Source organism: Phalaenopsis equestris, unplaced genomic scaffold (assembly GCF_001263595.1).
Source record: "Phalaenopsis equestris unplaced genomic scaffold, ASM126359v1 Scaffold000002, whole genome shotgun sequence".
In the NCBI taxonomy this organism is placed as follows: domain Eukaryota; kingdom Viridiplantae; phylum Streptophyta; class Magnoliopsida; order Asparagales; family Orchidaceae; genus Phalaenopsis; species Phalaenopsis equestris.
Genome location: NW_018164444.1, coordinates 6,965,844 through 6,984,444, shown reverse-complemented (window position 1 = coordinate 6,984,444; position 18,601 = coordinate 6,965,844). Strand labels below are relative to the sequence as shown.

The 18,601-nt window shown below is 33.8% G+C and overlaps 1 protein-coding gene across 1 annotated transcript; it reads left to right on the top strand.

Annotated features, from left to right (window-relative positions):
* Positions 1-11,882: 11,882 nt before the first annotated feature.
* On the top strand, positions 11,883-12,588 carry LOC110017963 (ABC transporter B family member 11-like). The gene is made up of 2 exons (XM_020715150.1): positions 11,883-12,184; positions 12,301-12,588. The coding sequence occupies exons 1-2, from the start codon at positions 12,047-12,049 to the stop codon at positions 12,541-12,543; spliced, it is 381 nt and encodes a 126-aa protein (XP_020570809.1). The 5' UTR covers positions 11,883-12,046; the 3' UTR covers positions 12,544-12,588.
* The last annotated feature ends 6,013 nt before the right edge of the window (positions 12,589-18,601 follow it).

Genomic DNA, 18,601 nt, shown 5'->3' with positions numbered 1-18,601 from the left:
ATGATTAAATTGTCTTGCTCAGCAACACGTGTACAGTTCACCTTCTCGAGCTTTTTTGAGAAGCGTTTGGACCTTAAGGAGATCCCAAGGTTGTAACTGCTCATATCGGAGCCTCTGGAGGTTCACATGAGGGTTGAAACCCCTTCAACGAACCTTTTAGGAAGCCAAAATTTTCTAGGGAATGGCATGACCACACCTGATTCCAGAGTGGCCATGTCTAACCAGTGGTGTGACTATGCCTATATCGGATGTGACCATGCCAAAGCCTCACCAAAGTGCTTCAGGTGCCTCAACCGACATGACCATGCCCGAGGATTGTGTGACCACTTCGGCCAGATAGAGCATCCGACATAATTATTTTGGGCCTTGGGCATAGCCACGTCGGAGCCCGATCTGCGACACTTTGAACAATGGTGTGACCATGCCCGAGCCTGGTGTGGCCACACTGCCAGAACCTATTTAGCAATTTTTGACCTCCGAACCCTGGTTTCCCATTGGTGAGGCGACCATGACCAATGGTCCTCCTCCTTATTGTCTGATTCTCCACCCTAAAATGGCATAAAAAAAATTTAGGGACCATGCTAAATGGGGAAAGTGGCTTAGATCTTTTGGGTAAGCCCTTTGAGGAGGTTTAACCAGGGGAAAAGGGCCTCATTTCATTTGATGGCAACCATTGGAATTGGAGAAGGGAGAAAGATCAAGGGAGCTTGGGAGGAGCTCTTAAGGAGCTTTCCTGGATGATTTATTCTTCTTCCTCAAAGAGAAGGTGAGGGAAAACATTTTCTTTCATTCTCTTCATCTTTTCCTCCATTTTTGTGGTCATCTTCTCCCTCTCAGGGAACTTTCTAACGACTCTCCAATGAGAAGAGATTCTTCTTGACTTTGCAGAAGGAAGATTCTGGCATTCTTGTTATCTTCTTCATCACTTTGGAGAAGAAATTTCATGGCCTCGTTACTCTCTCTAGCGAGGGGAGCTTCTTCCTAAGAAAGAAATTATTCGATCAACCGATACGTAGGTAAAATCCCTTAATCCTTTGCAACTTCCTTTCCTTGAGGCCCCTATGTCTGGTTGTTAAAAGATTAAGAAATAGGGTTTTGTGCTTAGAGGAGACCGATAGGGGAAATTCGTGGACTCTCCCACACGAATTCGAGCATTTTCCATAAAGCCCTAGCACCTAAATCCCATAAAAGACAAGGTTATGTCAACCTCATCGTTTGCTCTGATGATTTCACTTGGATGGATAAGTGAAATCAAATGATCGGGTGGATGACGATATCCCTTTGGTCGTAATTCGTTCGATCACAAAGAGTTTTCCTTGAGCCACGTCGTAAACGGGCGGCAAGGTCACGTTACTTCGCACAATATGACATTGATGCCTCTCTATCAATTCAACCCTAGTTTCCATGTGAGATCGATAAATCGATTTCGAAGTGTCGTCGAGTATTTTGGGTTGTATGATCATTTGTGGCGTCGTTGCATTTTGTTTGCTTGTCTGCGTGGTCACTTCAGTTGGCTCGATCGCACCGGTTTGATTGATCGACCGTTTTAGGCTTGATTGGCTGCCCCGGCCTGATCATTTGATCTCTTAGTTTTGATCGGCTACACTTGTTCAATCACCCATTTTGGGTCTGATTGGCCTTGCCAGCCCGATTGACCCATTTCTCGGGCTCGATTAACTGCCCAAATGAGATTGCCCGATCTCTTGGGTTTGATAAACCACATCAGTTTGATCACTCGCTTTGAGTTTGATCGGTCGTCTCGGCCCGATCTACCCATTTCCCAGGCTTGATCTCTTCGGTTTGATAAACCACACTAATTCGATCACCTGCTTTGAGTTCGATCAACCGCTCCAGCCCGATCACTCGATCTCTAGGGTTTGATCGACCACACTGATTTGATTACTTGCATTGGCTCCAATCGGTTGCCCCAACCTGATCGACCCATTTACTGAGCTTGATCGACCGCCCCAACCCAATCCCCTGATCTCTTGAGTTTGATCGATCGCACCAGTTCGATCGCCCACTTTGAGTTCGATCAGCCGCCTCTACCCGATCCACTTATTTCTCCAGGTTCGATCAGCCGCCTCGACCAGATAGACTTATTTCTCTAGGTTCGATCGACCGCCCTTGCCAGATCGCCCTATCTCTTGGGTTTGATCGTACACACAGGTTCAATCACCTGCTTTGGGTCCGCTCCATCGTCCCGACCCATTTCCCGGACTAAGGTGAGGAGAGAGAGGATGGAGAGTCCATGAATCTTCATGACTTCAGGAGAGTCTTGCTATAATACCATAAAAGAAAAGAGAAGCAGAGGAAGAAATAACAGGATAGAAATTCTATTTCATTTCATTCTTTCTTTCTTTTGCAGCCCATTCATTATATAGATTACATCTGTGGCAAATGTGTAAATAAAATAAATTGTAGACTAGTCCTTTCACATAACAGCTAAATAAATATAATACAACACAGTATACTAGAAATAACCTTAGCTTTTTTTACACAAAAGAGACAGCAGCCGAGGAGAGGAGGCGAAGAGCATGGATGCAGATCACAAGAGGAGAGAATACATGAGTGATCTTCCAATCTTCAACGAAATCAGATAAGTACTCCTTTTTAATAACAAAGCGATGTTAAAAACATAATGAATCCTTTCATCAAGTCTATGCGATAGCAGAAAGTCACTTTATTATGCTCAACAAAAGCTTCCATATGAGACTTGTAAGCCTGTAAACGCATATATTTCACCTATTTATGTTCACAAAAATAGGAATGAATGCGCATTGCTTGACGTGAGAAAGAGCAACAGAGCTGTGGTATAGGCGAGCAAAATGATGGAATTGCCTATTTTCTTACACAATACTTGAAAGAGATTTCATCATAAGAAATTGACAAAAATTGATCATTGATCAAGTAGAAACGTGAAAAGTCCAACAGTGTTGGACAATCATCTAGATCATCCTTTTAATATGACGAGAGACATGATGACCAAAAGAATGGATACCTACTGTAAATGGGAGCAAATAATGAGCATTGATTGGTATTAGATAGCAAGTAATCACTTTGGCCATTCTCTTAAAAAAGTAGATATTAAACAATCAAAAAGGTATACATTAAATATTGATGGCTCAAAAATGTAGACAATAGGTCATTGTCGAGCATTACGCAACAATCAATAAAGAATATAAGAGGTTATCCTAACAAAAGTAGAGGCTATGCTAATGGGATTTGGGAAGATGAGGTTCATTGATTATTGGTAGATGGCAGTGGACACCGTTTGAATAAATTACTCTGAATCTGTTAGAATTTGACATTTACAAATTTGGGGAAGGCGATATTTTAATTAATTAAACATGAAGCTTAGGAGTTTGGGTTCACGTTAATTTTTTGCTTTCTTTTTTTTTTTTATCTTATTTTGTTAATGTTTAGATTTGAAATAAAATATGTTTGGTATGTTTGATTAAGATATGATTATTATTTAAAATACTCAAAATATTTAAAAGTTGTTTTAAGTTTTTTCAAAAATAATTTTATTTATTTTTAGAAACAAAAGAAAAAAAACACATATTAAAAACACATTAAAGAATATATATTTTTTAAAAAAAATAAAAAATAAAAAATAAAAATTAATCTCAAAGAATCCCTTACATACACCATTGGACATTTTGAATAAGTTTAACATATTAAAGAATATATTTTTAAAAAATAAAGAAAAAATAAAAATAAAAATTAATCTCAAACAAACCCTTACATACACCATTGGACATTTTGAATAAGTTTTCATTCATAGTTTTAGTATTATTATTTTTTAAATATCTCAATTCCTTAATAGAGTTATTTAAATAAAAAAAAAATTAGATACCATTTAACCTTCAAACAACCTAAAAATATATAAATTACATTTTAAACCTTTGATTAGACTAAATGGGACTTAATTTTGTGCAACTTGTAAGTCCTACAAAATATACATCGTTGAATGAAATTATCTCATTCATAACTTTGGCAAAAATAAAATTCAGATCAATTATTAAAAATTTCAGCTCTTAAACTTTGGCAAAAACAAAATTCAGATCAATTATTAAAAATTTCAGCTCTTATACCCAAAAATTTTGAAATATACAAGTCATATTAAAAGATTTATATTTGATCATTTATTGTTAATGATTATCCAAACCTTGGCAAATGGCCACCACTAGTTGTTTTAAGTTTGTGGTCCATGCATTTAAACGTGTGAGCCATTGAGACCACAATATAGACTATAACCTTCGTTGAGTACGCTACTAAACCTGGTTGATGGTGATACAATGAACAGGATGTGTTTTCTTTAAGGGATTTTTATCTATTTCATTTGTATTTCATTAAAAAAATATTACATGGCATATGTGTCTCGATGCATTTTAGATGAGATTATTTTTAGAATCAAATTCAAATTCATCCAAATTTAAGTTTCAATAAATTTATAATCAAAATTAATGTGCCAACAATATAAATATGAAGGGGTCATTAAGTGGCCATGGTCGTTAAAAAATTTTGATGCTGGAAGCCAGTTTTAATATTTTTATTTTTACGTGTAAAAGGGCATTCGATAAATATATATATTTTTTTTTTTTTGCTCAAATGAATGAATTGAACATTTGATATGTCGAGGTGACCTGGGCTGCTACTTAATGGAACGAGATGAGGAAAACATGAAGAAAATCATTAGGATTATGGAATGAAAAGTACATTTACAATTTATCTTATTTGAGTAAAATACATTTTACTTTCATCCTAGCATATAAGCTTCTAATTTTATTAATAACAAGAATTTTCATGTTACTTTAAAGAATTATTGTTTAACGAATTTTATTTATTATCAATGAGTTTTTGTTTATTCTCATGAAAGATTTTGTTTGTAAAAAAATTCATTGAGAGCAAGTGACAGACAAAGTCTTCATCTATACTTTTGTAAGACGAGCCTAAGTGGTCAGTTTCAATAGAAAGCTAGTAATATATACATCACATTAGAAAAAGCCGTTGATAACAAGTGACAGATATTGTCTCCACCCATACCCTCAGAAGATGAGTCTAGAAGGCAAGTCTCAAAGAGAAGCTAGTAGTGAATTCATTCATAACTAAAATGAGCCCTTGATGCCAGTGGCAGACAAGGTCTCCCCCCGTACTCTTGAAAGATGAGTCAAGGAGGTAAGTTTTTATGGGAAGCTAGTAGTAGATACCTTTCTCAGTAGAAGGGCTCTTTGAGTGCAAGGGGAATATAATATCTCCACCCATACCCCCTAGAAGTTGAGCCTAGAATGACAAGTCTTAATAGTAAGCTAGTAATTTATATATTTCTCGCTAAAAAGACTCATTGAGGGTAAGCGGTAGGCAAGACCTTCACTCATATCCTTGGAAGATAAGCATAAGGCAAGTCTCAATGGAATCTAGTAATGGATATATTCATTACTAGAAATATCCCTTGAGGGCAAGTGATAGATAATAACTCTGCCTATACCCCTGAAAGATAAGCCCATAAAGTAAGTCTCGATGAGATGCTAATAGTGGATACTTTCCTCACTCGAAAGTTTCCTTGAGGGCAAGTGGCACACAATGTTTTCAATATATTCTTAGAAGATGATCTCATGAGGCAAGCCTTGATAAGAGGCTAATAGTAGACAATATCCTCACTAAAAAAAACTCCTTTATAGCAAGTGGTTTATAAGATCTCCATTAAAAAACATTGGAATACTACGAGCCTTAAAAGAAACATGTACATTCAAAATCTTGGAAGGCTATAAGCCTCAAAAGGTATAGGTACATAAAAAATTTCAGAATGCACAAGCATCATAAGGTATATATTTCTATGAAAATCTCAGAAGACACAAGCCTCAAAAGATACATAATTATTTTATACAAGACACATGTGCTAACTTCGAATGGAGACTTTTACACATTTGAGAAGCCGGAGAATCCCAAAATGCATGATCTCAGAAGAGTTTGGCGCTACTATGGAGATGAAGACATCAATAGGAGCTCAAAAGTTGGCAGTTGTTGTGGAGTTGTTCAAATATATCATAGTTGGCTACATAGGTTATATTTGGTTATTGCAATATGGTCAATTGGCCACGTAGGTGGTAGTTAGAAGTTGTAGTAGAAGTTGACCAAATATGTGATGGTTTGCCACATGGGGTCGTAATTGGTGTTACACCGATTTGTTATAACCATTCTTTTGAGTATTCTATTTTACACTAGAAATAACACTCGTCCGTATATGACATAAGGAAAAAATACATATATTAGTAACAACTGCCGTATTTTGTATATGCCAGTCCTATGCAGTGGTCGTCGATTGTCAGTGGTCAACAACAATATACAGTGACGGTTGACGATGGTCAATAAAGGTTGATAGTTACAAAGGTGAGAAGTTATTGTCGGATCTTCAATATTGTGTTTTATATTATTGTTGTATTTGAGATACTAGGGTTCGCCAACAACAAAGAGCATAGGCGATAATGGGTGGTCGACGACTGGTAGTGGTGGTGAACGATGATCGACAGATACAAATGTCGAAAGTTATTGTCAAATCCTCAATCTATACCAGGCTCTAGAATTACTTCTCCTTCTTCCCCCTCAAGTGAAGAGAGGGGGTTTAATTATAGCATCTAGGGTATGGGCATTTTGGTCTTTTAGCAAATAACTTTCTCAATCACATGATCGAATGACCCACATTGATCCCCATTTATCATTGAAAATTTTCTAATAAATTGAGTACTTTAATTATCTCATAATTAAACTAGCTTGGGCTTGCTGGATTCCTCTCGTTGAAGCGCATGATTTCACAATAAATATGTCAAATCCAAATTTATTTGATCATTTAATTAACAATCCAAAACCTCCAAATATGATTTAATGGTTTGATACTTGTTGATTGGACTCGAATTGCCCCCAACTTTGATATCATCAGGTTCGTTTTGTCGAAATGGTCAGTTTGATTATAAACTTCTTGAAATTGGGGACCTGGATTGCCTTGGATTGAATATGGAACATTTCTAAAAATGCCTTGATATATGATAAAAATTTATTGGTGATGCATCATAGGTAAGGAAATGTATGGAGAAGTTTTCTAAGGAATGTTGAAAATTTTCTTCCATGACGTTTAGGTCCAAATGAAAATCTTGTAAATGTTGAGTTTGCACGTAACATCAAAGATGAAATTGCCTGTATGCCAGTAGGGTTATAAATGAACCAATGCATTTGTTTAGGTCCAACTGAAAATCTTGTAAATGTTGAGTTTGCATGTAACATCAAAGATGAAATTGCGTGTATGCCAGTAGGGTTATAAATGAACCAATGCATTTGATGAATAATGTAAATTTGGCTTGATTAATTTTCAATCATATTCATTCAAATTAATAAATAAAAAGCCTGAACATTCCTTTAAAACTCAAGATTAAATAAACCAATTTGAACATAGTCCACTTCGATTATTATTATTCACGAACAAACTCTTTTGTTGTTCGAAAAATAACTTTGATAGATGTTTTATACTTATATGTTATATTATTTAAATAATTTTTTTTAAGTGGAAATTATTTAATCATATATATTTAATAATAATACATTATAATTTAATATAAATATGCATATAAGCTTAATATTTTTTTTTATTTTAATGAGCTAATTTGTTAGTACTAATTTATATTATTTATTTTACTTGGTTTAAATTAATTAGATACAAATTTGAAAATTTTCAATTGTTGACTTACTTATATCTACCAAATTAATTGTTAATAACTTTATATAACAATCAAGATGTCATTTGAATTTTTAGTTTATTATTAGCTTTATATAAAAATTTTAAGTTCAAATCAAAATTTTAATTTTATGTAAAATCTCATGTCCCCATTTGAATTTTTATCTTATTACATGTGAAATACAAATCAAGCGTGAACATTAAAAATATTAAGCAAGACAAGCATGGACACATATGTGAAAGCTCGGCTCAAGTTAAAACTGAACATAAACAACTTATGATTTGATCAAGTCTAGTTCATTCCATGTCAAACTCAATTCAACTTGGCTTGATTATACGGTGTAACTAAGCCAAGCCGACTCTTGAGCTGGCTCGGTCTCAACTCAAAAAATCTCTCGTGAACTAGACTCAATGAGCTAACAAACCAAGCTCAAGTCAGCCCGACTCAACTCATCTAAAAAAATCAATAAAAAATATACATAAAATATAATAAGATTCAACAATTGTACCTTAAATCATTAACAATATATAAAAAAAAACATTTATCATATTTTATATGAATTGATTTCTTATTAATTAAGCCTTAAGTACTCATTCTATCTACTATTTCACTATGTCACTATTTTAAATTATTTTATTTTCCTCTTCCATACTAAACTACCTAGCTCATAAGCATACTCGAACTCATAGAATTAAGCTCGAACATGAAACTCAAGCTGAGGATGATTTGAGCTGGACCTGGTGTATGTACACTTAAAATTATAGCCCTATCTGCCAGCTTGGTACATAGTCCACATCATTTGCATTCAAATAAGGAGCCTGAAAATATCTCATTTGATGTGTTTTTAAGGCTACTACTCATGTGGCTGGACATGTTTGCTTGTTGGAAGGGTGGTATTGACAGTCACGATCAAGCAGATGGATGTAAATTCTGTCTTATTTTTGCCTCGGTGGGGTTCGGTCGAGTTGTGTTGTCCAAATTTGTATGAACGGTGAAAAGCTTAAGTCTTGTTTTAATGTATGAAACGAGCAATTTGCTGAAAAGCTTCTCTTTTTTTAATGTATGAAATGAGTATGAGTTCCATTGAGTGATCAGTTTTGTGAGAGCAGTCAAGATCTTGGGGGCTACTTGGAACTATAGGTTTTGTTTTTTTCTTTTTTGTTTAATTTAATTTTAATTATAATTTGATTTTAGACAAAATATATTAGTAGGACTGTCAAAAAAGCTCGTTGTTCGCGAACAGTTCATGTTCGGTTCATTAATGAGTTCATGTTCCATTCGTTCGATAAGTAAACTAGACGAACGTGAACAAATTTTTTTTTCTCGTTTCGTTAGTTAAACGAACCAAACATGAATAGTAATGTGTTTGTTCGTGTTCGAATCGTTATTGTTTGAAAGTATTATGGATGTCAAGCTGGCTGGCGTTCGGCTCCTTCGTTAACAAACAAACATGAACGGTGACTTCACGAACAATTTCAAACACAAAGTTACTTCAAACAAACTAAATTTCAAACGAACCGAACACGAAGACAAACTCTATTCATTCGTGTTTGGTTCATTTACACCACTATATATTAGGGGAGTTAAAAATTATTATTTTTTGGATATTCAAAATATCTGAAAAGTATTTTGAGGGTTTTTTAAATATATATATATATATATATGAAAAAAAAATAAAAGATATGGAAAAAATATAGTAAATAAGCATATATTTAAAAATTAAAAAAATACAAAATTAGATTAAATTAAAAATAATCTCAAATAAAAAAATTGGCCTTTTTTATGTGAAATATATATGGATTGTGAGACCAAATTGCTAAAAATTTCTATAAGTGATTGCACTTATTTTGTCTAATTTGGGCCATGTTGAGGCCTTTAAGGACCACATTATTATTATTATTATTATTATTTTTTTTTTGAAAAAAAGGACGGATTAAAATATTTTCTTGAAATATTTGTTGGATTCTTTTGGACAACAGCTATGCTTTTATTTATGCGAAACAAAATATTTTTTGGGGCATTTACAAACATATCCAACAATTCTTATGTATTTACATATTTAAGACCTGAACTTTTTAATGCTCAAATCATAATTCATATTTTTTTATGCAAAGGTGTATGGTATCATGATTTAATAAATGTAAATATCAAACTTTAGGTGCCATATGTGTAAATCTGTAAGAATTATGTGGAATGTATGCAAATTTTTGTATTTTTTAAAATGGTCCACATTAGATACAAAATTGCTTGTGAAAATATAATAGAAGTATATAAATGATTCCAAATTAAAAAATAATAAAAGGGACAAAGACAAAGTCTCAATGAAACATCACAAATTGAGAACTTATTCAAGCATTTTAAACAACCATACCTTAGAAACAATTCAAACTTCAATTAAAAGCCATCTAAAGCTCTGATTTCATCAAACTTATAACCAAATTGACTGACTCGATAAGACAAATCCAACTATACTAAAATCTGTTTAATTTGGGTATTATGGATGTCAAGCTGGCTGGCATTCGGCTCCTTCGTTAACAAACAAACATGAACAGTGACTTCACGAATAATTTCAAACACAAAGTTACTTCAAACAAACTAAATTTCAAACGAACCGAACACGAAGACAAACTCTATTCATTCGTGTTTGGTTCATTTACACCACTATATATTAGGGGAGTTAAAAATTATTATTTTTTGGATATTCAAAATATCTGAAAAGTATTTTGAGGGTTTTTTAAATATATATATATATATATATGAAAAAAAAATAAAAGATATGGAAAAAATATAGTAAATAAGCATATATTTAAAAATTAAAAAAATACAAAATTAGATTAAATTAAAAATAATCTCAAATAAAAAATTGGCCTTTTTTATGTGAAATATATATGGATTGTGAGACCAAATTGCTAAAAATTTCTATAAGTGATTGCACTTATTTTGTCTAATTTGGGCCATGTTGAGGCCTTTAAGGACCACATTATTATTATTATTATTATTATTTTTTTTTTGAAAAAAAGGACGGATTAAAATATTTTCTTGAAATATTTGTTGGATTCTTTTGGACAACAGCTATGCTTTTATTTATGCGAAACAAAATATTTTTTGGGGCATTTACAAACATATCCAACAATTCTTATGTATTTACATATTTAAGACCTGAACTTTTTAATGCTCAAATCATAATTCATATTTTTTTATGCAAAGGTGTATGGTATCATGATTTAATAAATGTAAATATCAAACTTTAGGTGCCATATGTGTAAATCTGTAAGAATTATGTGGAATGTATGCAAATTTTTGTATTTTTTAAAATGGTCCACATTAGATACAAAATTGCTTGTGAAAATATAATAGAAGTATATAAATGATTCCAAATTAAAAAATAATAAAAGGGACAAAGACAAAGTCTCAATGAAACATCACAAATTGAGAACTTATTCAAGCATTTTAAACAACCATACCTTAGAAACATAATTCTTATATTTTGATTGACTTCCTTATAAAAAACTGCAAATTTTTTTTAGTCATCCGATTTGTTGGCATCACTTTTGAATTTTATTTATTTCTTTATTTATATTTTAATTTATTTATATTTTTACTTTAAAAAAACATATATTTGATGTATTATAACATGCTTAGCTATTTTTAACAATAATAAAATAACTTTCACATTTTTAAAAATATTTTTAAAAAATAAGTAAATTTATCTTTGAAAAAAAATCATACAAAAATGAACTAAACAAACATATTTTAATTTTTTTTTTAAATGACCACAATTAACCGCTACCTTTTGTGTTTCAAATTCACATCAAATTTGTTAGACATGATCCAATTTTTACTCGAGAGGAATTTTTTTATTTTCTAAGGACTCATTTAGGATCATTTTTATTTTTCATTTTTGCTTTTATTTTTATTTTTTAAAATATAATTTTTAATTTATTTTTTATATTTTTATATTTTTTATTTCTAAAAATAAATTAACATATTTTTTAAAACACTTAAAACTATTTAAACATTTTCAGTATTTTACAAAACAATCATATCTCAATCAAATATACAAACATGTTTTATTTTAAATAAAAAAATAAACAATATAAAATAAAAAAAATAATAAAAAACAAAAAAATAAAAGTAATTTCAAAAGTCCCTTAAGAAAATGAACACAATTTGATATTTATTTTCCGAGAATAAATCTCAAACCAATTTCCCGATTTGTCTCAATTTTGCAGGTTGGAAAGTTCATCAATCTAATATCAACATTCATTATTTCCTTCGCCATCTCATTTGCCAGAGGTTGGCTACTCACATTGATCATGCTGTCTACAATTCCTCCTATGGCTGTTTGTGGCGCCGTATTGTCAATTGTTCTATCCAAAATGTCCTCGAATGAACAAAAATCATATGCCAAAGCTTCAGAAATTGTGGAACAAACCATAGGCTCAATTAGAACAGTAAGCGGCAGCACAAAATGAAGTCAGAATTCTGCAGAAGAAAAAAAAAAACTCATTAATTAGAACTAAATTGTAATGTTCAAGGTAAAAACTAAATATGATGTTAATGTTGCTAGGTGGCAGCTTATACAGGGGAGAATATTGCAGTGCAGAAGTATAAGAAGGCATTAAATGGTGCCTATATTTCTTGTATTTATGAGGGGTTGGCTTCTGGTTTTGGTGCCGGGCTTGTATTTTTCCTTAACTACAGCAGCTATGCTTTTGGAATGTGGAACAGCTCAAATCTGATATTAAATAGAGGATACACAGGTGGAGTTATCCTTTCTGTTATCTTCACAGTTCTGATTGGTGCTTTGTAAGTTACTCATTTCCTGTTTTTTTTTTCTTTTTGAGAGAGAGATTTACATAAATATCACACAAATCTTATGTATTTACATATCTAAAAGATATACTTCAATTTTTACAAGAATGGCACCTTACTTTTGCACGAGGTGTATTTCACTTTTAAAAAAGTTAAAATAGTGGTATTTTTTATGTGATATGAAAGATTCTGCAGCTACTTCAGGTCATTCAGATAAATAATTTTTTTCGATAATCTATCTATAAGCATTTTATTCTGATAAATTGGCTAGCTGTTTGATTTATAAGTTTCGAAAACAACTGATAGATAAAAAAATATTGTACCTATGTTCTAGATAAGCTGTTAGATGTTTGATTTGTGCATTTGGAAAAGAACTTATTTATATGCTTTTTGTAGATAAAAGATTGTTTACACGTTATAAAATTTAATTGGTAGATGTGGAGAAGACTCTTGGTCCCCTCGCCTGAAGATGGATCCATACCGGTCCAAGTCAGAAGTGGCGAATGAGAACATTTCTCCTCTGATCTCTCTCCCCATTGGTGGATGTGGAGAGGCGGCTTGAGAAGCACTAGTCACCGAAGGGCCGAAAGCAACTCCCCGCTCATTTGCCACATGGAAGAAAGAGGTCAAGGATGGTTTCTTGAATCAATCCCTCTCTCAACTATGGAAAGGTCGGAGGAAGAGCTATTTGGCCACACAATGTTTCTTTACTAAGAAGTCGTACGGTTCCTATCCGCCACACAAGTGTTTCTTCACTAGGAAGCCGCTCTCCGCTATCAATTTGATGCGACGTTGGTCATTGGAAGCGAATGGTGTTTAGCCATTGTGCAGATATTATGGAGATCATTTGGTGAAACTATAAGCCAGAAAATACATTTTGGATACATACAAACAATTAACAATTATAAATCTCATCAATACAAAATTTATATTGCAGGTTTTGCAATATGAATTTATAAATCTAATCAATACAAATAATTAGCAATTATAAATCTGACCAATGTCAAGCAAATATAAAAATAGCCCTGTTCTAGGACAAGGAAAAAATGATTAATAGAGAATTAAATGGAAAATAAATCAGCAGGATATAAAAATAGCCAATGCATCAGCAATAGCCAACATTGGTTCCCAATTGCCATACGAACTGCTCGTTAACAGGATATAAAAGAAAGCATTACAATCCTAGCATTAATGAGTATTGCAGGTCTTGCCAACAACTTCTACTCGACAAATCTTGGTTGAGTACAAATAAATACATGTAAAAGCAGCAAGGAACAACAGTAAAAAAAATACATTAGACTAATAAATCTTATGATTTTTTAATAAACAATGCGTATAAATTAGAATATGAATATCACAACAACATAATAGTTCTAAAACTCTCGTAATTTTAACAGAGCTACTGAACCAAAATAATACGAAAATAAATCCAAAAAAAAAAGATAAACAAAACTTCCCTTCTCCAGAGTGAAAGGATCATCTTACCCTCAACAAGGCAAAAAAAAAAAAAAAAAAACAAAGTATATAAAATGAACAGAGCAACCCTCACTCATACTCCACTGCTACCTCCATTCTCAGTTGATGGAACGACGAAGTTTCCTGAGAAATAAGCATCACAAAAACTCAGCACCTCCTCCCCAAGCAAGCTTCTAAACACTCTCAAGCGACGCTAGGACGAGACATGCTCGGCGGAAGAAGAAGGCGAGACTCCCGTGAAAGCTAGGGCACGGCTAATCGTATTCGGCATTGCGAGCAAGACGAGAGTAGAGCTGCCAACATGAGCGTAGTGAAATGAGTGCAGGTTTTGGCAAGGGAGGGAGGAGACGGAGAGAAGGGCATAGGAGTAAAATTTCGTTAGAACGCCCATTCAAGAAGCGAGACGCTGGGTCGATCCCGCGTCCCCGTCTATTAAGTATCCGAGAATGGGGTTTCGGGATAAGCTATCGAAACGCAAAAAACAAACAGGGCGACAGCGTTTTCAAAACGCCATCGCAACAAAGAAACTGTCTTAAACGCACCCTAAATGAGAAAGCAAGCCCAACGATGCTTTCTTGAAATTTACACATTTTCATTATAAAATGTGTGTGGGCGTGTCATTCCTGCAAAATATATCAACCGCAAGCTTTAAAAATTTGAATGAAAAATTTGTTCGACATGCCTTTCATGATATAAATTTTATTAAATGTATTTGGCAAATATACGGATACATGTGTTTCAATATAAGAAGTGGAAGAGAGAATAATCGTGAGATGATCTCCTTGTTTATATGAAAGTGGGTATAACATCTGATATTACATTTTTATCTCTGTTTAATCGGAGGTTATACATGATATTCTATATATTTTATAAGTATGAACTTATTGTTTGTCTGCATAAAATGAGAAGCAAGCCCATCATGTCTTCTTGAAATTTGCACATTTTCAATATAAAATGTGTGTGTGCATGCCTTTCCTGCAAAACATATCAACCATAAGGTTTAAAAATCTAGATTGAAAAAAGGTTCAATATCACATTTCATGATATAAATTTTATTAGATGTATTTGGCAAATTATACAGATACATATGTGTTTGAGCATAAGAAGTGGAAGAGACAAAGGTCGAGAGAGAGAGATGAACATTAATAAATAGTAAATATTTTTTCTTTCAATTATTTATTATAAAATGATCTCTTTATTTTATATGGGAGAGGGTATAACATTTGAAATTACATTTCTATTACTATTTTAATGAGGGTTATACATGATTTTCTAGATATTTTTTATGTATGAGCTTATTGCTTGACCGCACAAAATGAGAAAGCAAGCCCATCAGTGCCTTCTCGAAATTTGCACGTTTTCAAAATAAAATGTGCGTGTATGTATCATTCCTGTAAAGCATATCAACCACATGGTTAATAAACAAAACTTGATGGAACGACGAAGTTTTCTGAGAAATAAACATCAAAAAAACTGGGCACCTCCTCCCCAAGCAAGCTTCTAAAGACTCTCAAGCGACGCTAGGGCGAGACGTTCTCGGCAGAAGAAGAAGGCGAGACTCCCGTGAAAGCTAGGGCACGGCGAATCGTGTTCGGCATTGCGAGCGAGACGAGGGTAGAGCTGCCAACATGAGCGTAGCGAAATGAGTGCAGGTTTTGGCAAGGGAGGGAGGAGACGGAGAGAAGGGCACAGGAGTAACTGAACGCCCATTCAAGAAGCGGGACGCGGGGTTGATCCCGCGTCCCCGTCTATTAAGGATCCGAGAACGGAGTTTCGGGATAAGCTATCAGAACGCAAAAAACAAACAGGGCGACAACGTTATCAAAACACCACCACAACAAAGAAGCTGTCCCAAATGCACCCTAAATGAGAAAGCAAGCCCAACGATGCTTTCTTGAAATTTACACATTTTCATTATAAATTGTGTGTGGGTGTGCCATTCCTTCAAAATATATCAACCACAAGCTTTAAAATTTTGAATGAAAAATTTGTTCGACATGCCTTTTGTGATATAAATTTTATTAAATGTATTTGGCAAATATACAAATACATGTGTTTCAATATAAGAAGTGGAAGAGAGAATAATCGTGAGATGATCTTCTTATTTATGTGAAAGTGGGTATAACATCTGATATTACATTTTTATCTCTGTTTAATCGGAGGTTATACATGATATTCTATATATTTTATAAGTATGAACTTATTGTTTGTCTGCATAAAATGAGAAGCAAGCCCATCATGTCTTCTTGAAATTTGCACATTTTCAATATAAAATGTGTGTGTGCATGCCTTTCCTGCAAAACATATCAACCATAAGGTTTAAAAATCTAGATTGAAAAAAGGTTCAATATCACATTTCATGATATAAATTTTATTAGATGTATTTGGCAAATTATATAGATACATATGTGTTTGAGCATAAGAAGTGGAAGACACAAAGGTCGAGAGAGAGAGATGAACATTAATGAATAGTAAATATTTTTTCTTTCAATTATTTATTATAAAATGATCTCTTTATTTTATATGGGAGAGGGTATAACATTTGAAATTACATTTCTATTACTATTTTAATGAGGGTTATACATGATTTTCTAGATATTTTTTATGTATGAGCTTATTTCTTTACTGCCCACCACAAAATGAGAAAGCAAGCCCATCAGTGCCTTCTCGAAATTTGCACGTTTTCAAAATAAAACGTGTATGTATCATTCCTGTAAAGCATATCAACCACATGGTTTAAAAATCTAATTAAAATACTAAATGAAAAAAATGAGTTCAACGTGCCTTTCATGATGTGAATTTTATTAAATGTAGTTGACAAATTATACAGATACATATGTGTTAGAACATGAGAAGGGGAAAAACTATCAAATATTTCTTATGATATGATCTCATTATTTATATGGAAGATGGTATGACATGTGAAATTACACTTGTGTCCCTGCTTTAATGGGAGTTATGCATGTTATTCTAGATATTTTACATATATGAGCTTATTATTCGATTGCACTATTATTCAGATGGTTGAACCAGCATGAATTTGGCTTTGTAAGGCCGATTCAATCGTTTGGGCTGAGTCGATGTAGCTGGTTAGTTGGATTTGACTAGATTTTGGTCGGCTGGACTTTATCAATCGATTAATCTAGTTTGACTATCCACTCTTGATTATTATATGATGAGTTGCTTTCGACAGAACAAGACTAGACAATCATGGAGATGGTGAATCTCCTCAATTAGATAGATAACTCATTTCTTGCAACTCGAAGCCCCTGTCTTCATGCCAGAAGATCAGCTGAAGTTGAGCATAACTTCAGCTTTTTACGAATAACACCCTCAGTTGACATATCACAGTCAATGTAGCCTCGTACCACCAAGCATTTTCCTGGGTTACTCTTGTATCTGCTTACAACTTTCACTGCATGAGCAATATCATGCCCCTGCTGAAAACCCTTTTCAACAAGTCCAGTCATGTACCTCTTACTGCCACCAAGCGCAGTCTTCACCCGGTACACCCACTTGCTGTGCAATATCTTCTTTCTTGGTAGAAGTTCTGCCAACTCCCAAGTCTGATTCCCTGACAGGGAATTCATCTCCTCCTTCTTGGTCAGCTCCCACTTGCCCAAATTCTCATCTTGCAAGATTTCTTCATAACTCTATGGTTCTCCACCATTTGTCTGCACAAGGTCCGATTTTTCTGTCTTTGGCGCTCTACCACTTCTCAGGAAATTGATCTGCTTCTGTTTCCCCATAATGCACCTCTGACTCATGTGTCCTCGCTTGAGTAAACATGTAGTCATATATAGTGTGTCAGTTTTCTTACCTCTAGTCAGTACTAATGCTCCTTTGATAACCTTCTAGGTGTTATCTGAGAACACTACCGAATGACCACCCTCATTGAGCTGCCCAACAGAGATGAGGTTTTTCTTCAACTCAAGAACGTGTCTGACCTTTTGCAAAATCCATTTGCTCTTATTAGGAAGTGCAATATCAACATCTCCCATTCCCATCACGTCCAGAGTTTTTCCATCAGCCAGATGTACCTTCCTAAAGTTACCTGCAACATAATTTCACATTAACTCCCGGTTAGAAGATGTATGGAAGGAAGCCCCTGAATCCAGTATCCAGTCTTCAGCATAACTGTAAACTGCCAGAAATAGTGCCTCCTGTATTTCTTCAGATACAACATTAGCGTCATCATTCTCCTTCTTCTTAGGATTCATGCAGTTCATTTCTATGTGGTCAGCCTTGTCACAATTCCAACAGGTTGTCTGCTGACCAGACTTTGATTTTGATCTTTCTATCTTTGAGTACTTGTCATGTGATCTCCCTCTGGAATCAACATTTAGCGCCGAACTTGAACACGAGGCCTCGCCAGAATCTTTCTTGCGCACCTCTTCAGCCAAAATCAAGTCACGAATATCATCATATTTCAGCTTGGATTTACCTACAGAACTGCTAACTGTCATCCTCATGGCTTCTCAGCTATTTGGCAATGAAGCCAACAATATCAGTGCACATATCTCATCATCAAAATCAATTTCAATAGACGACAATTGATTTGTGATAGTATTGAAATCATT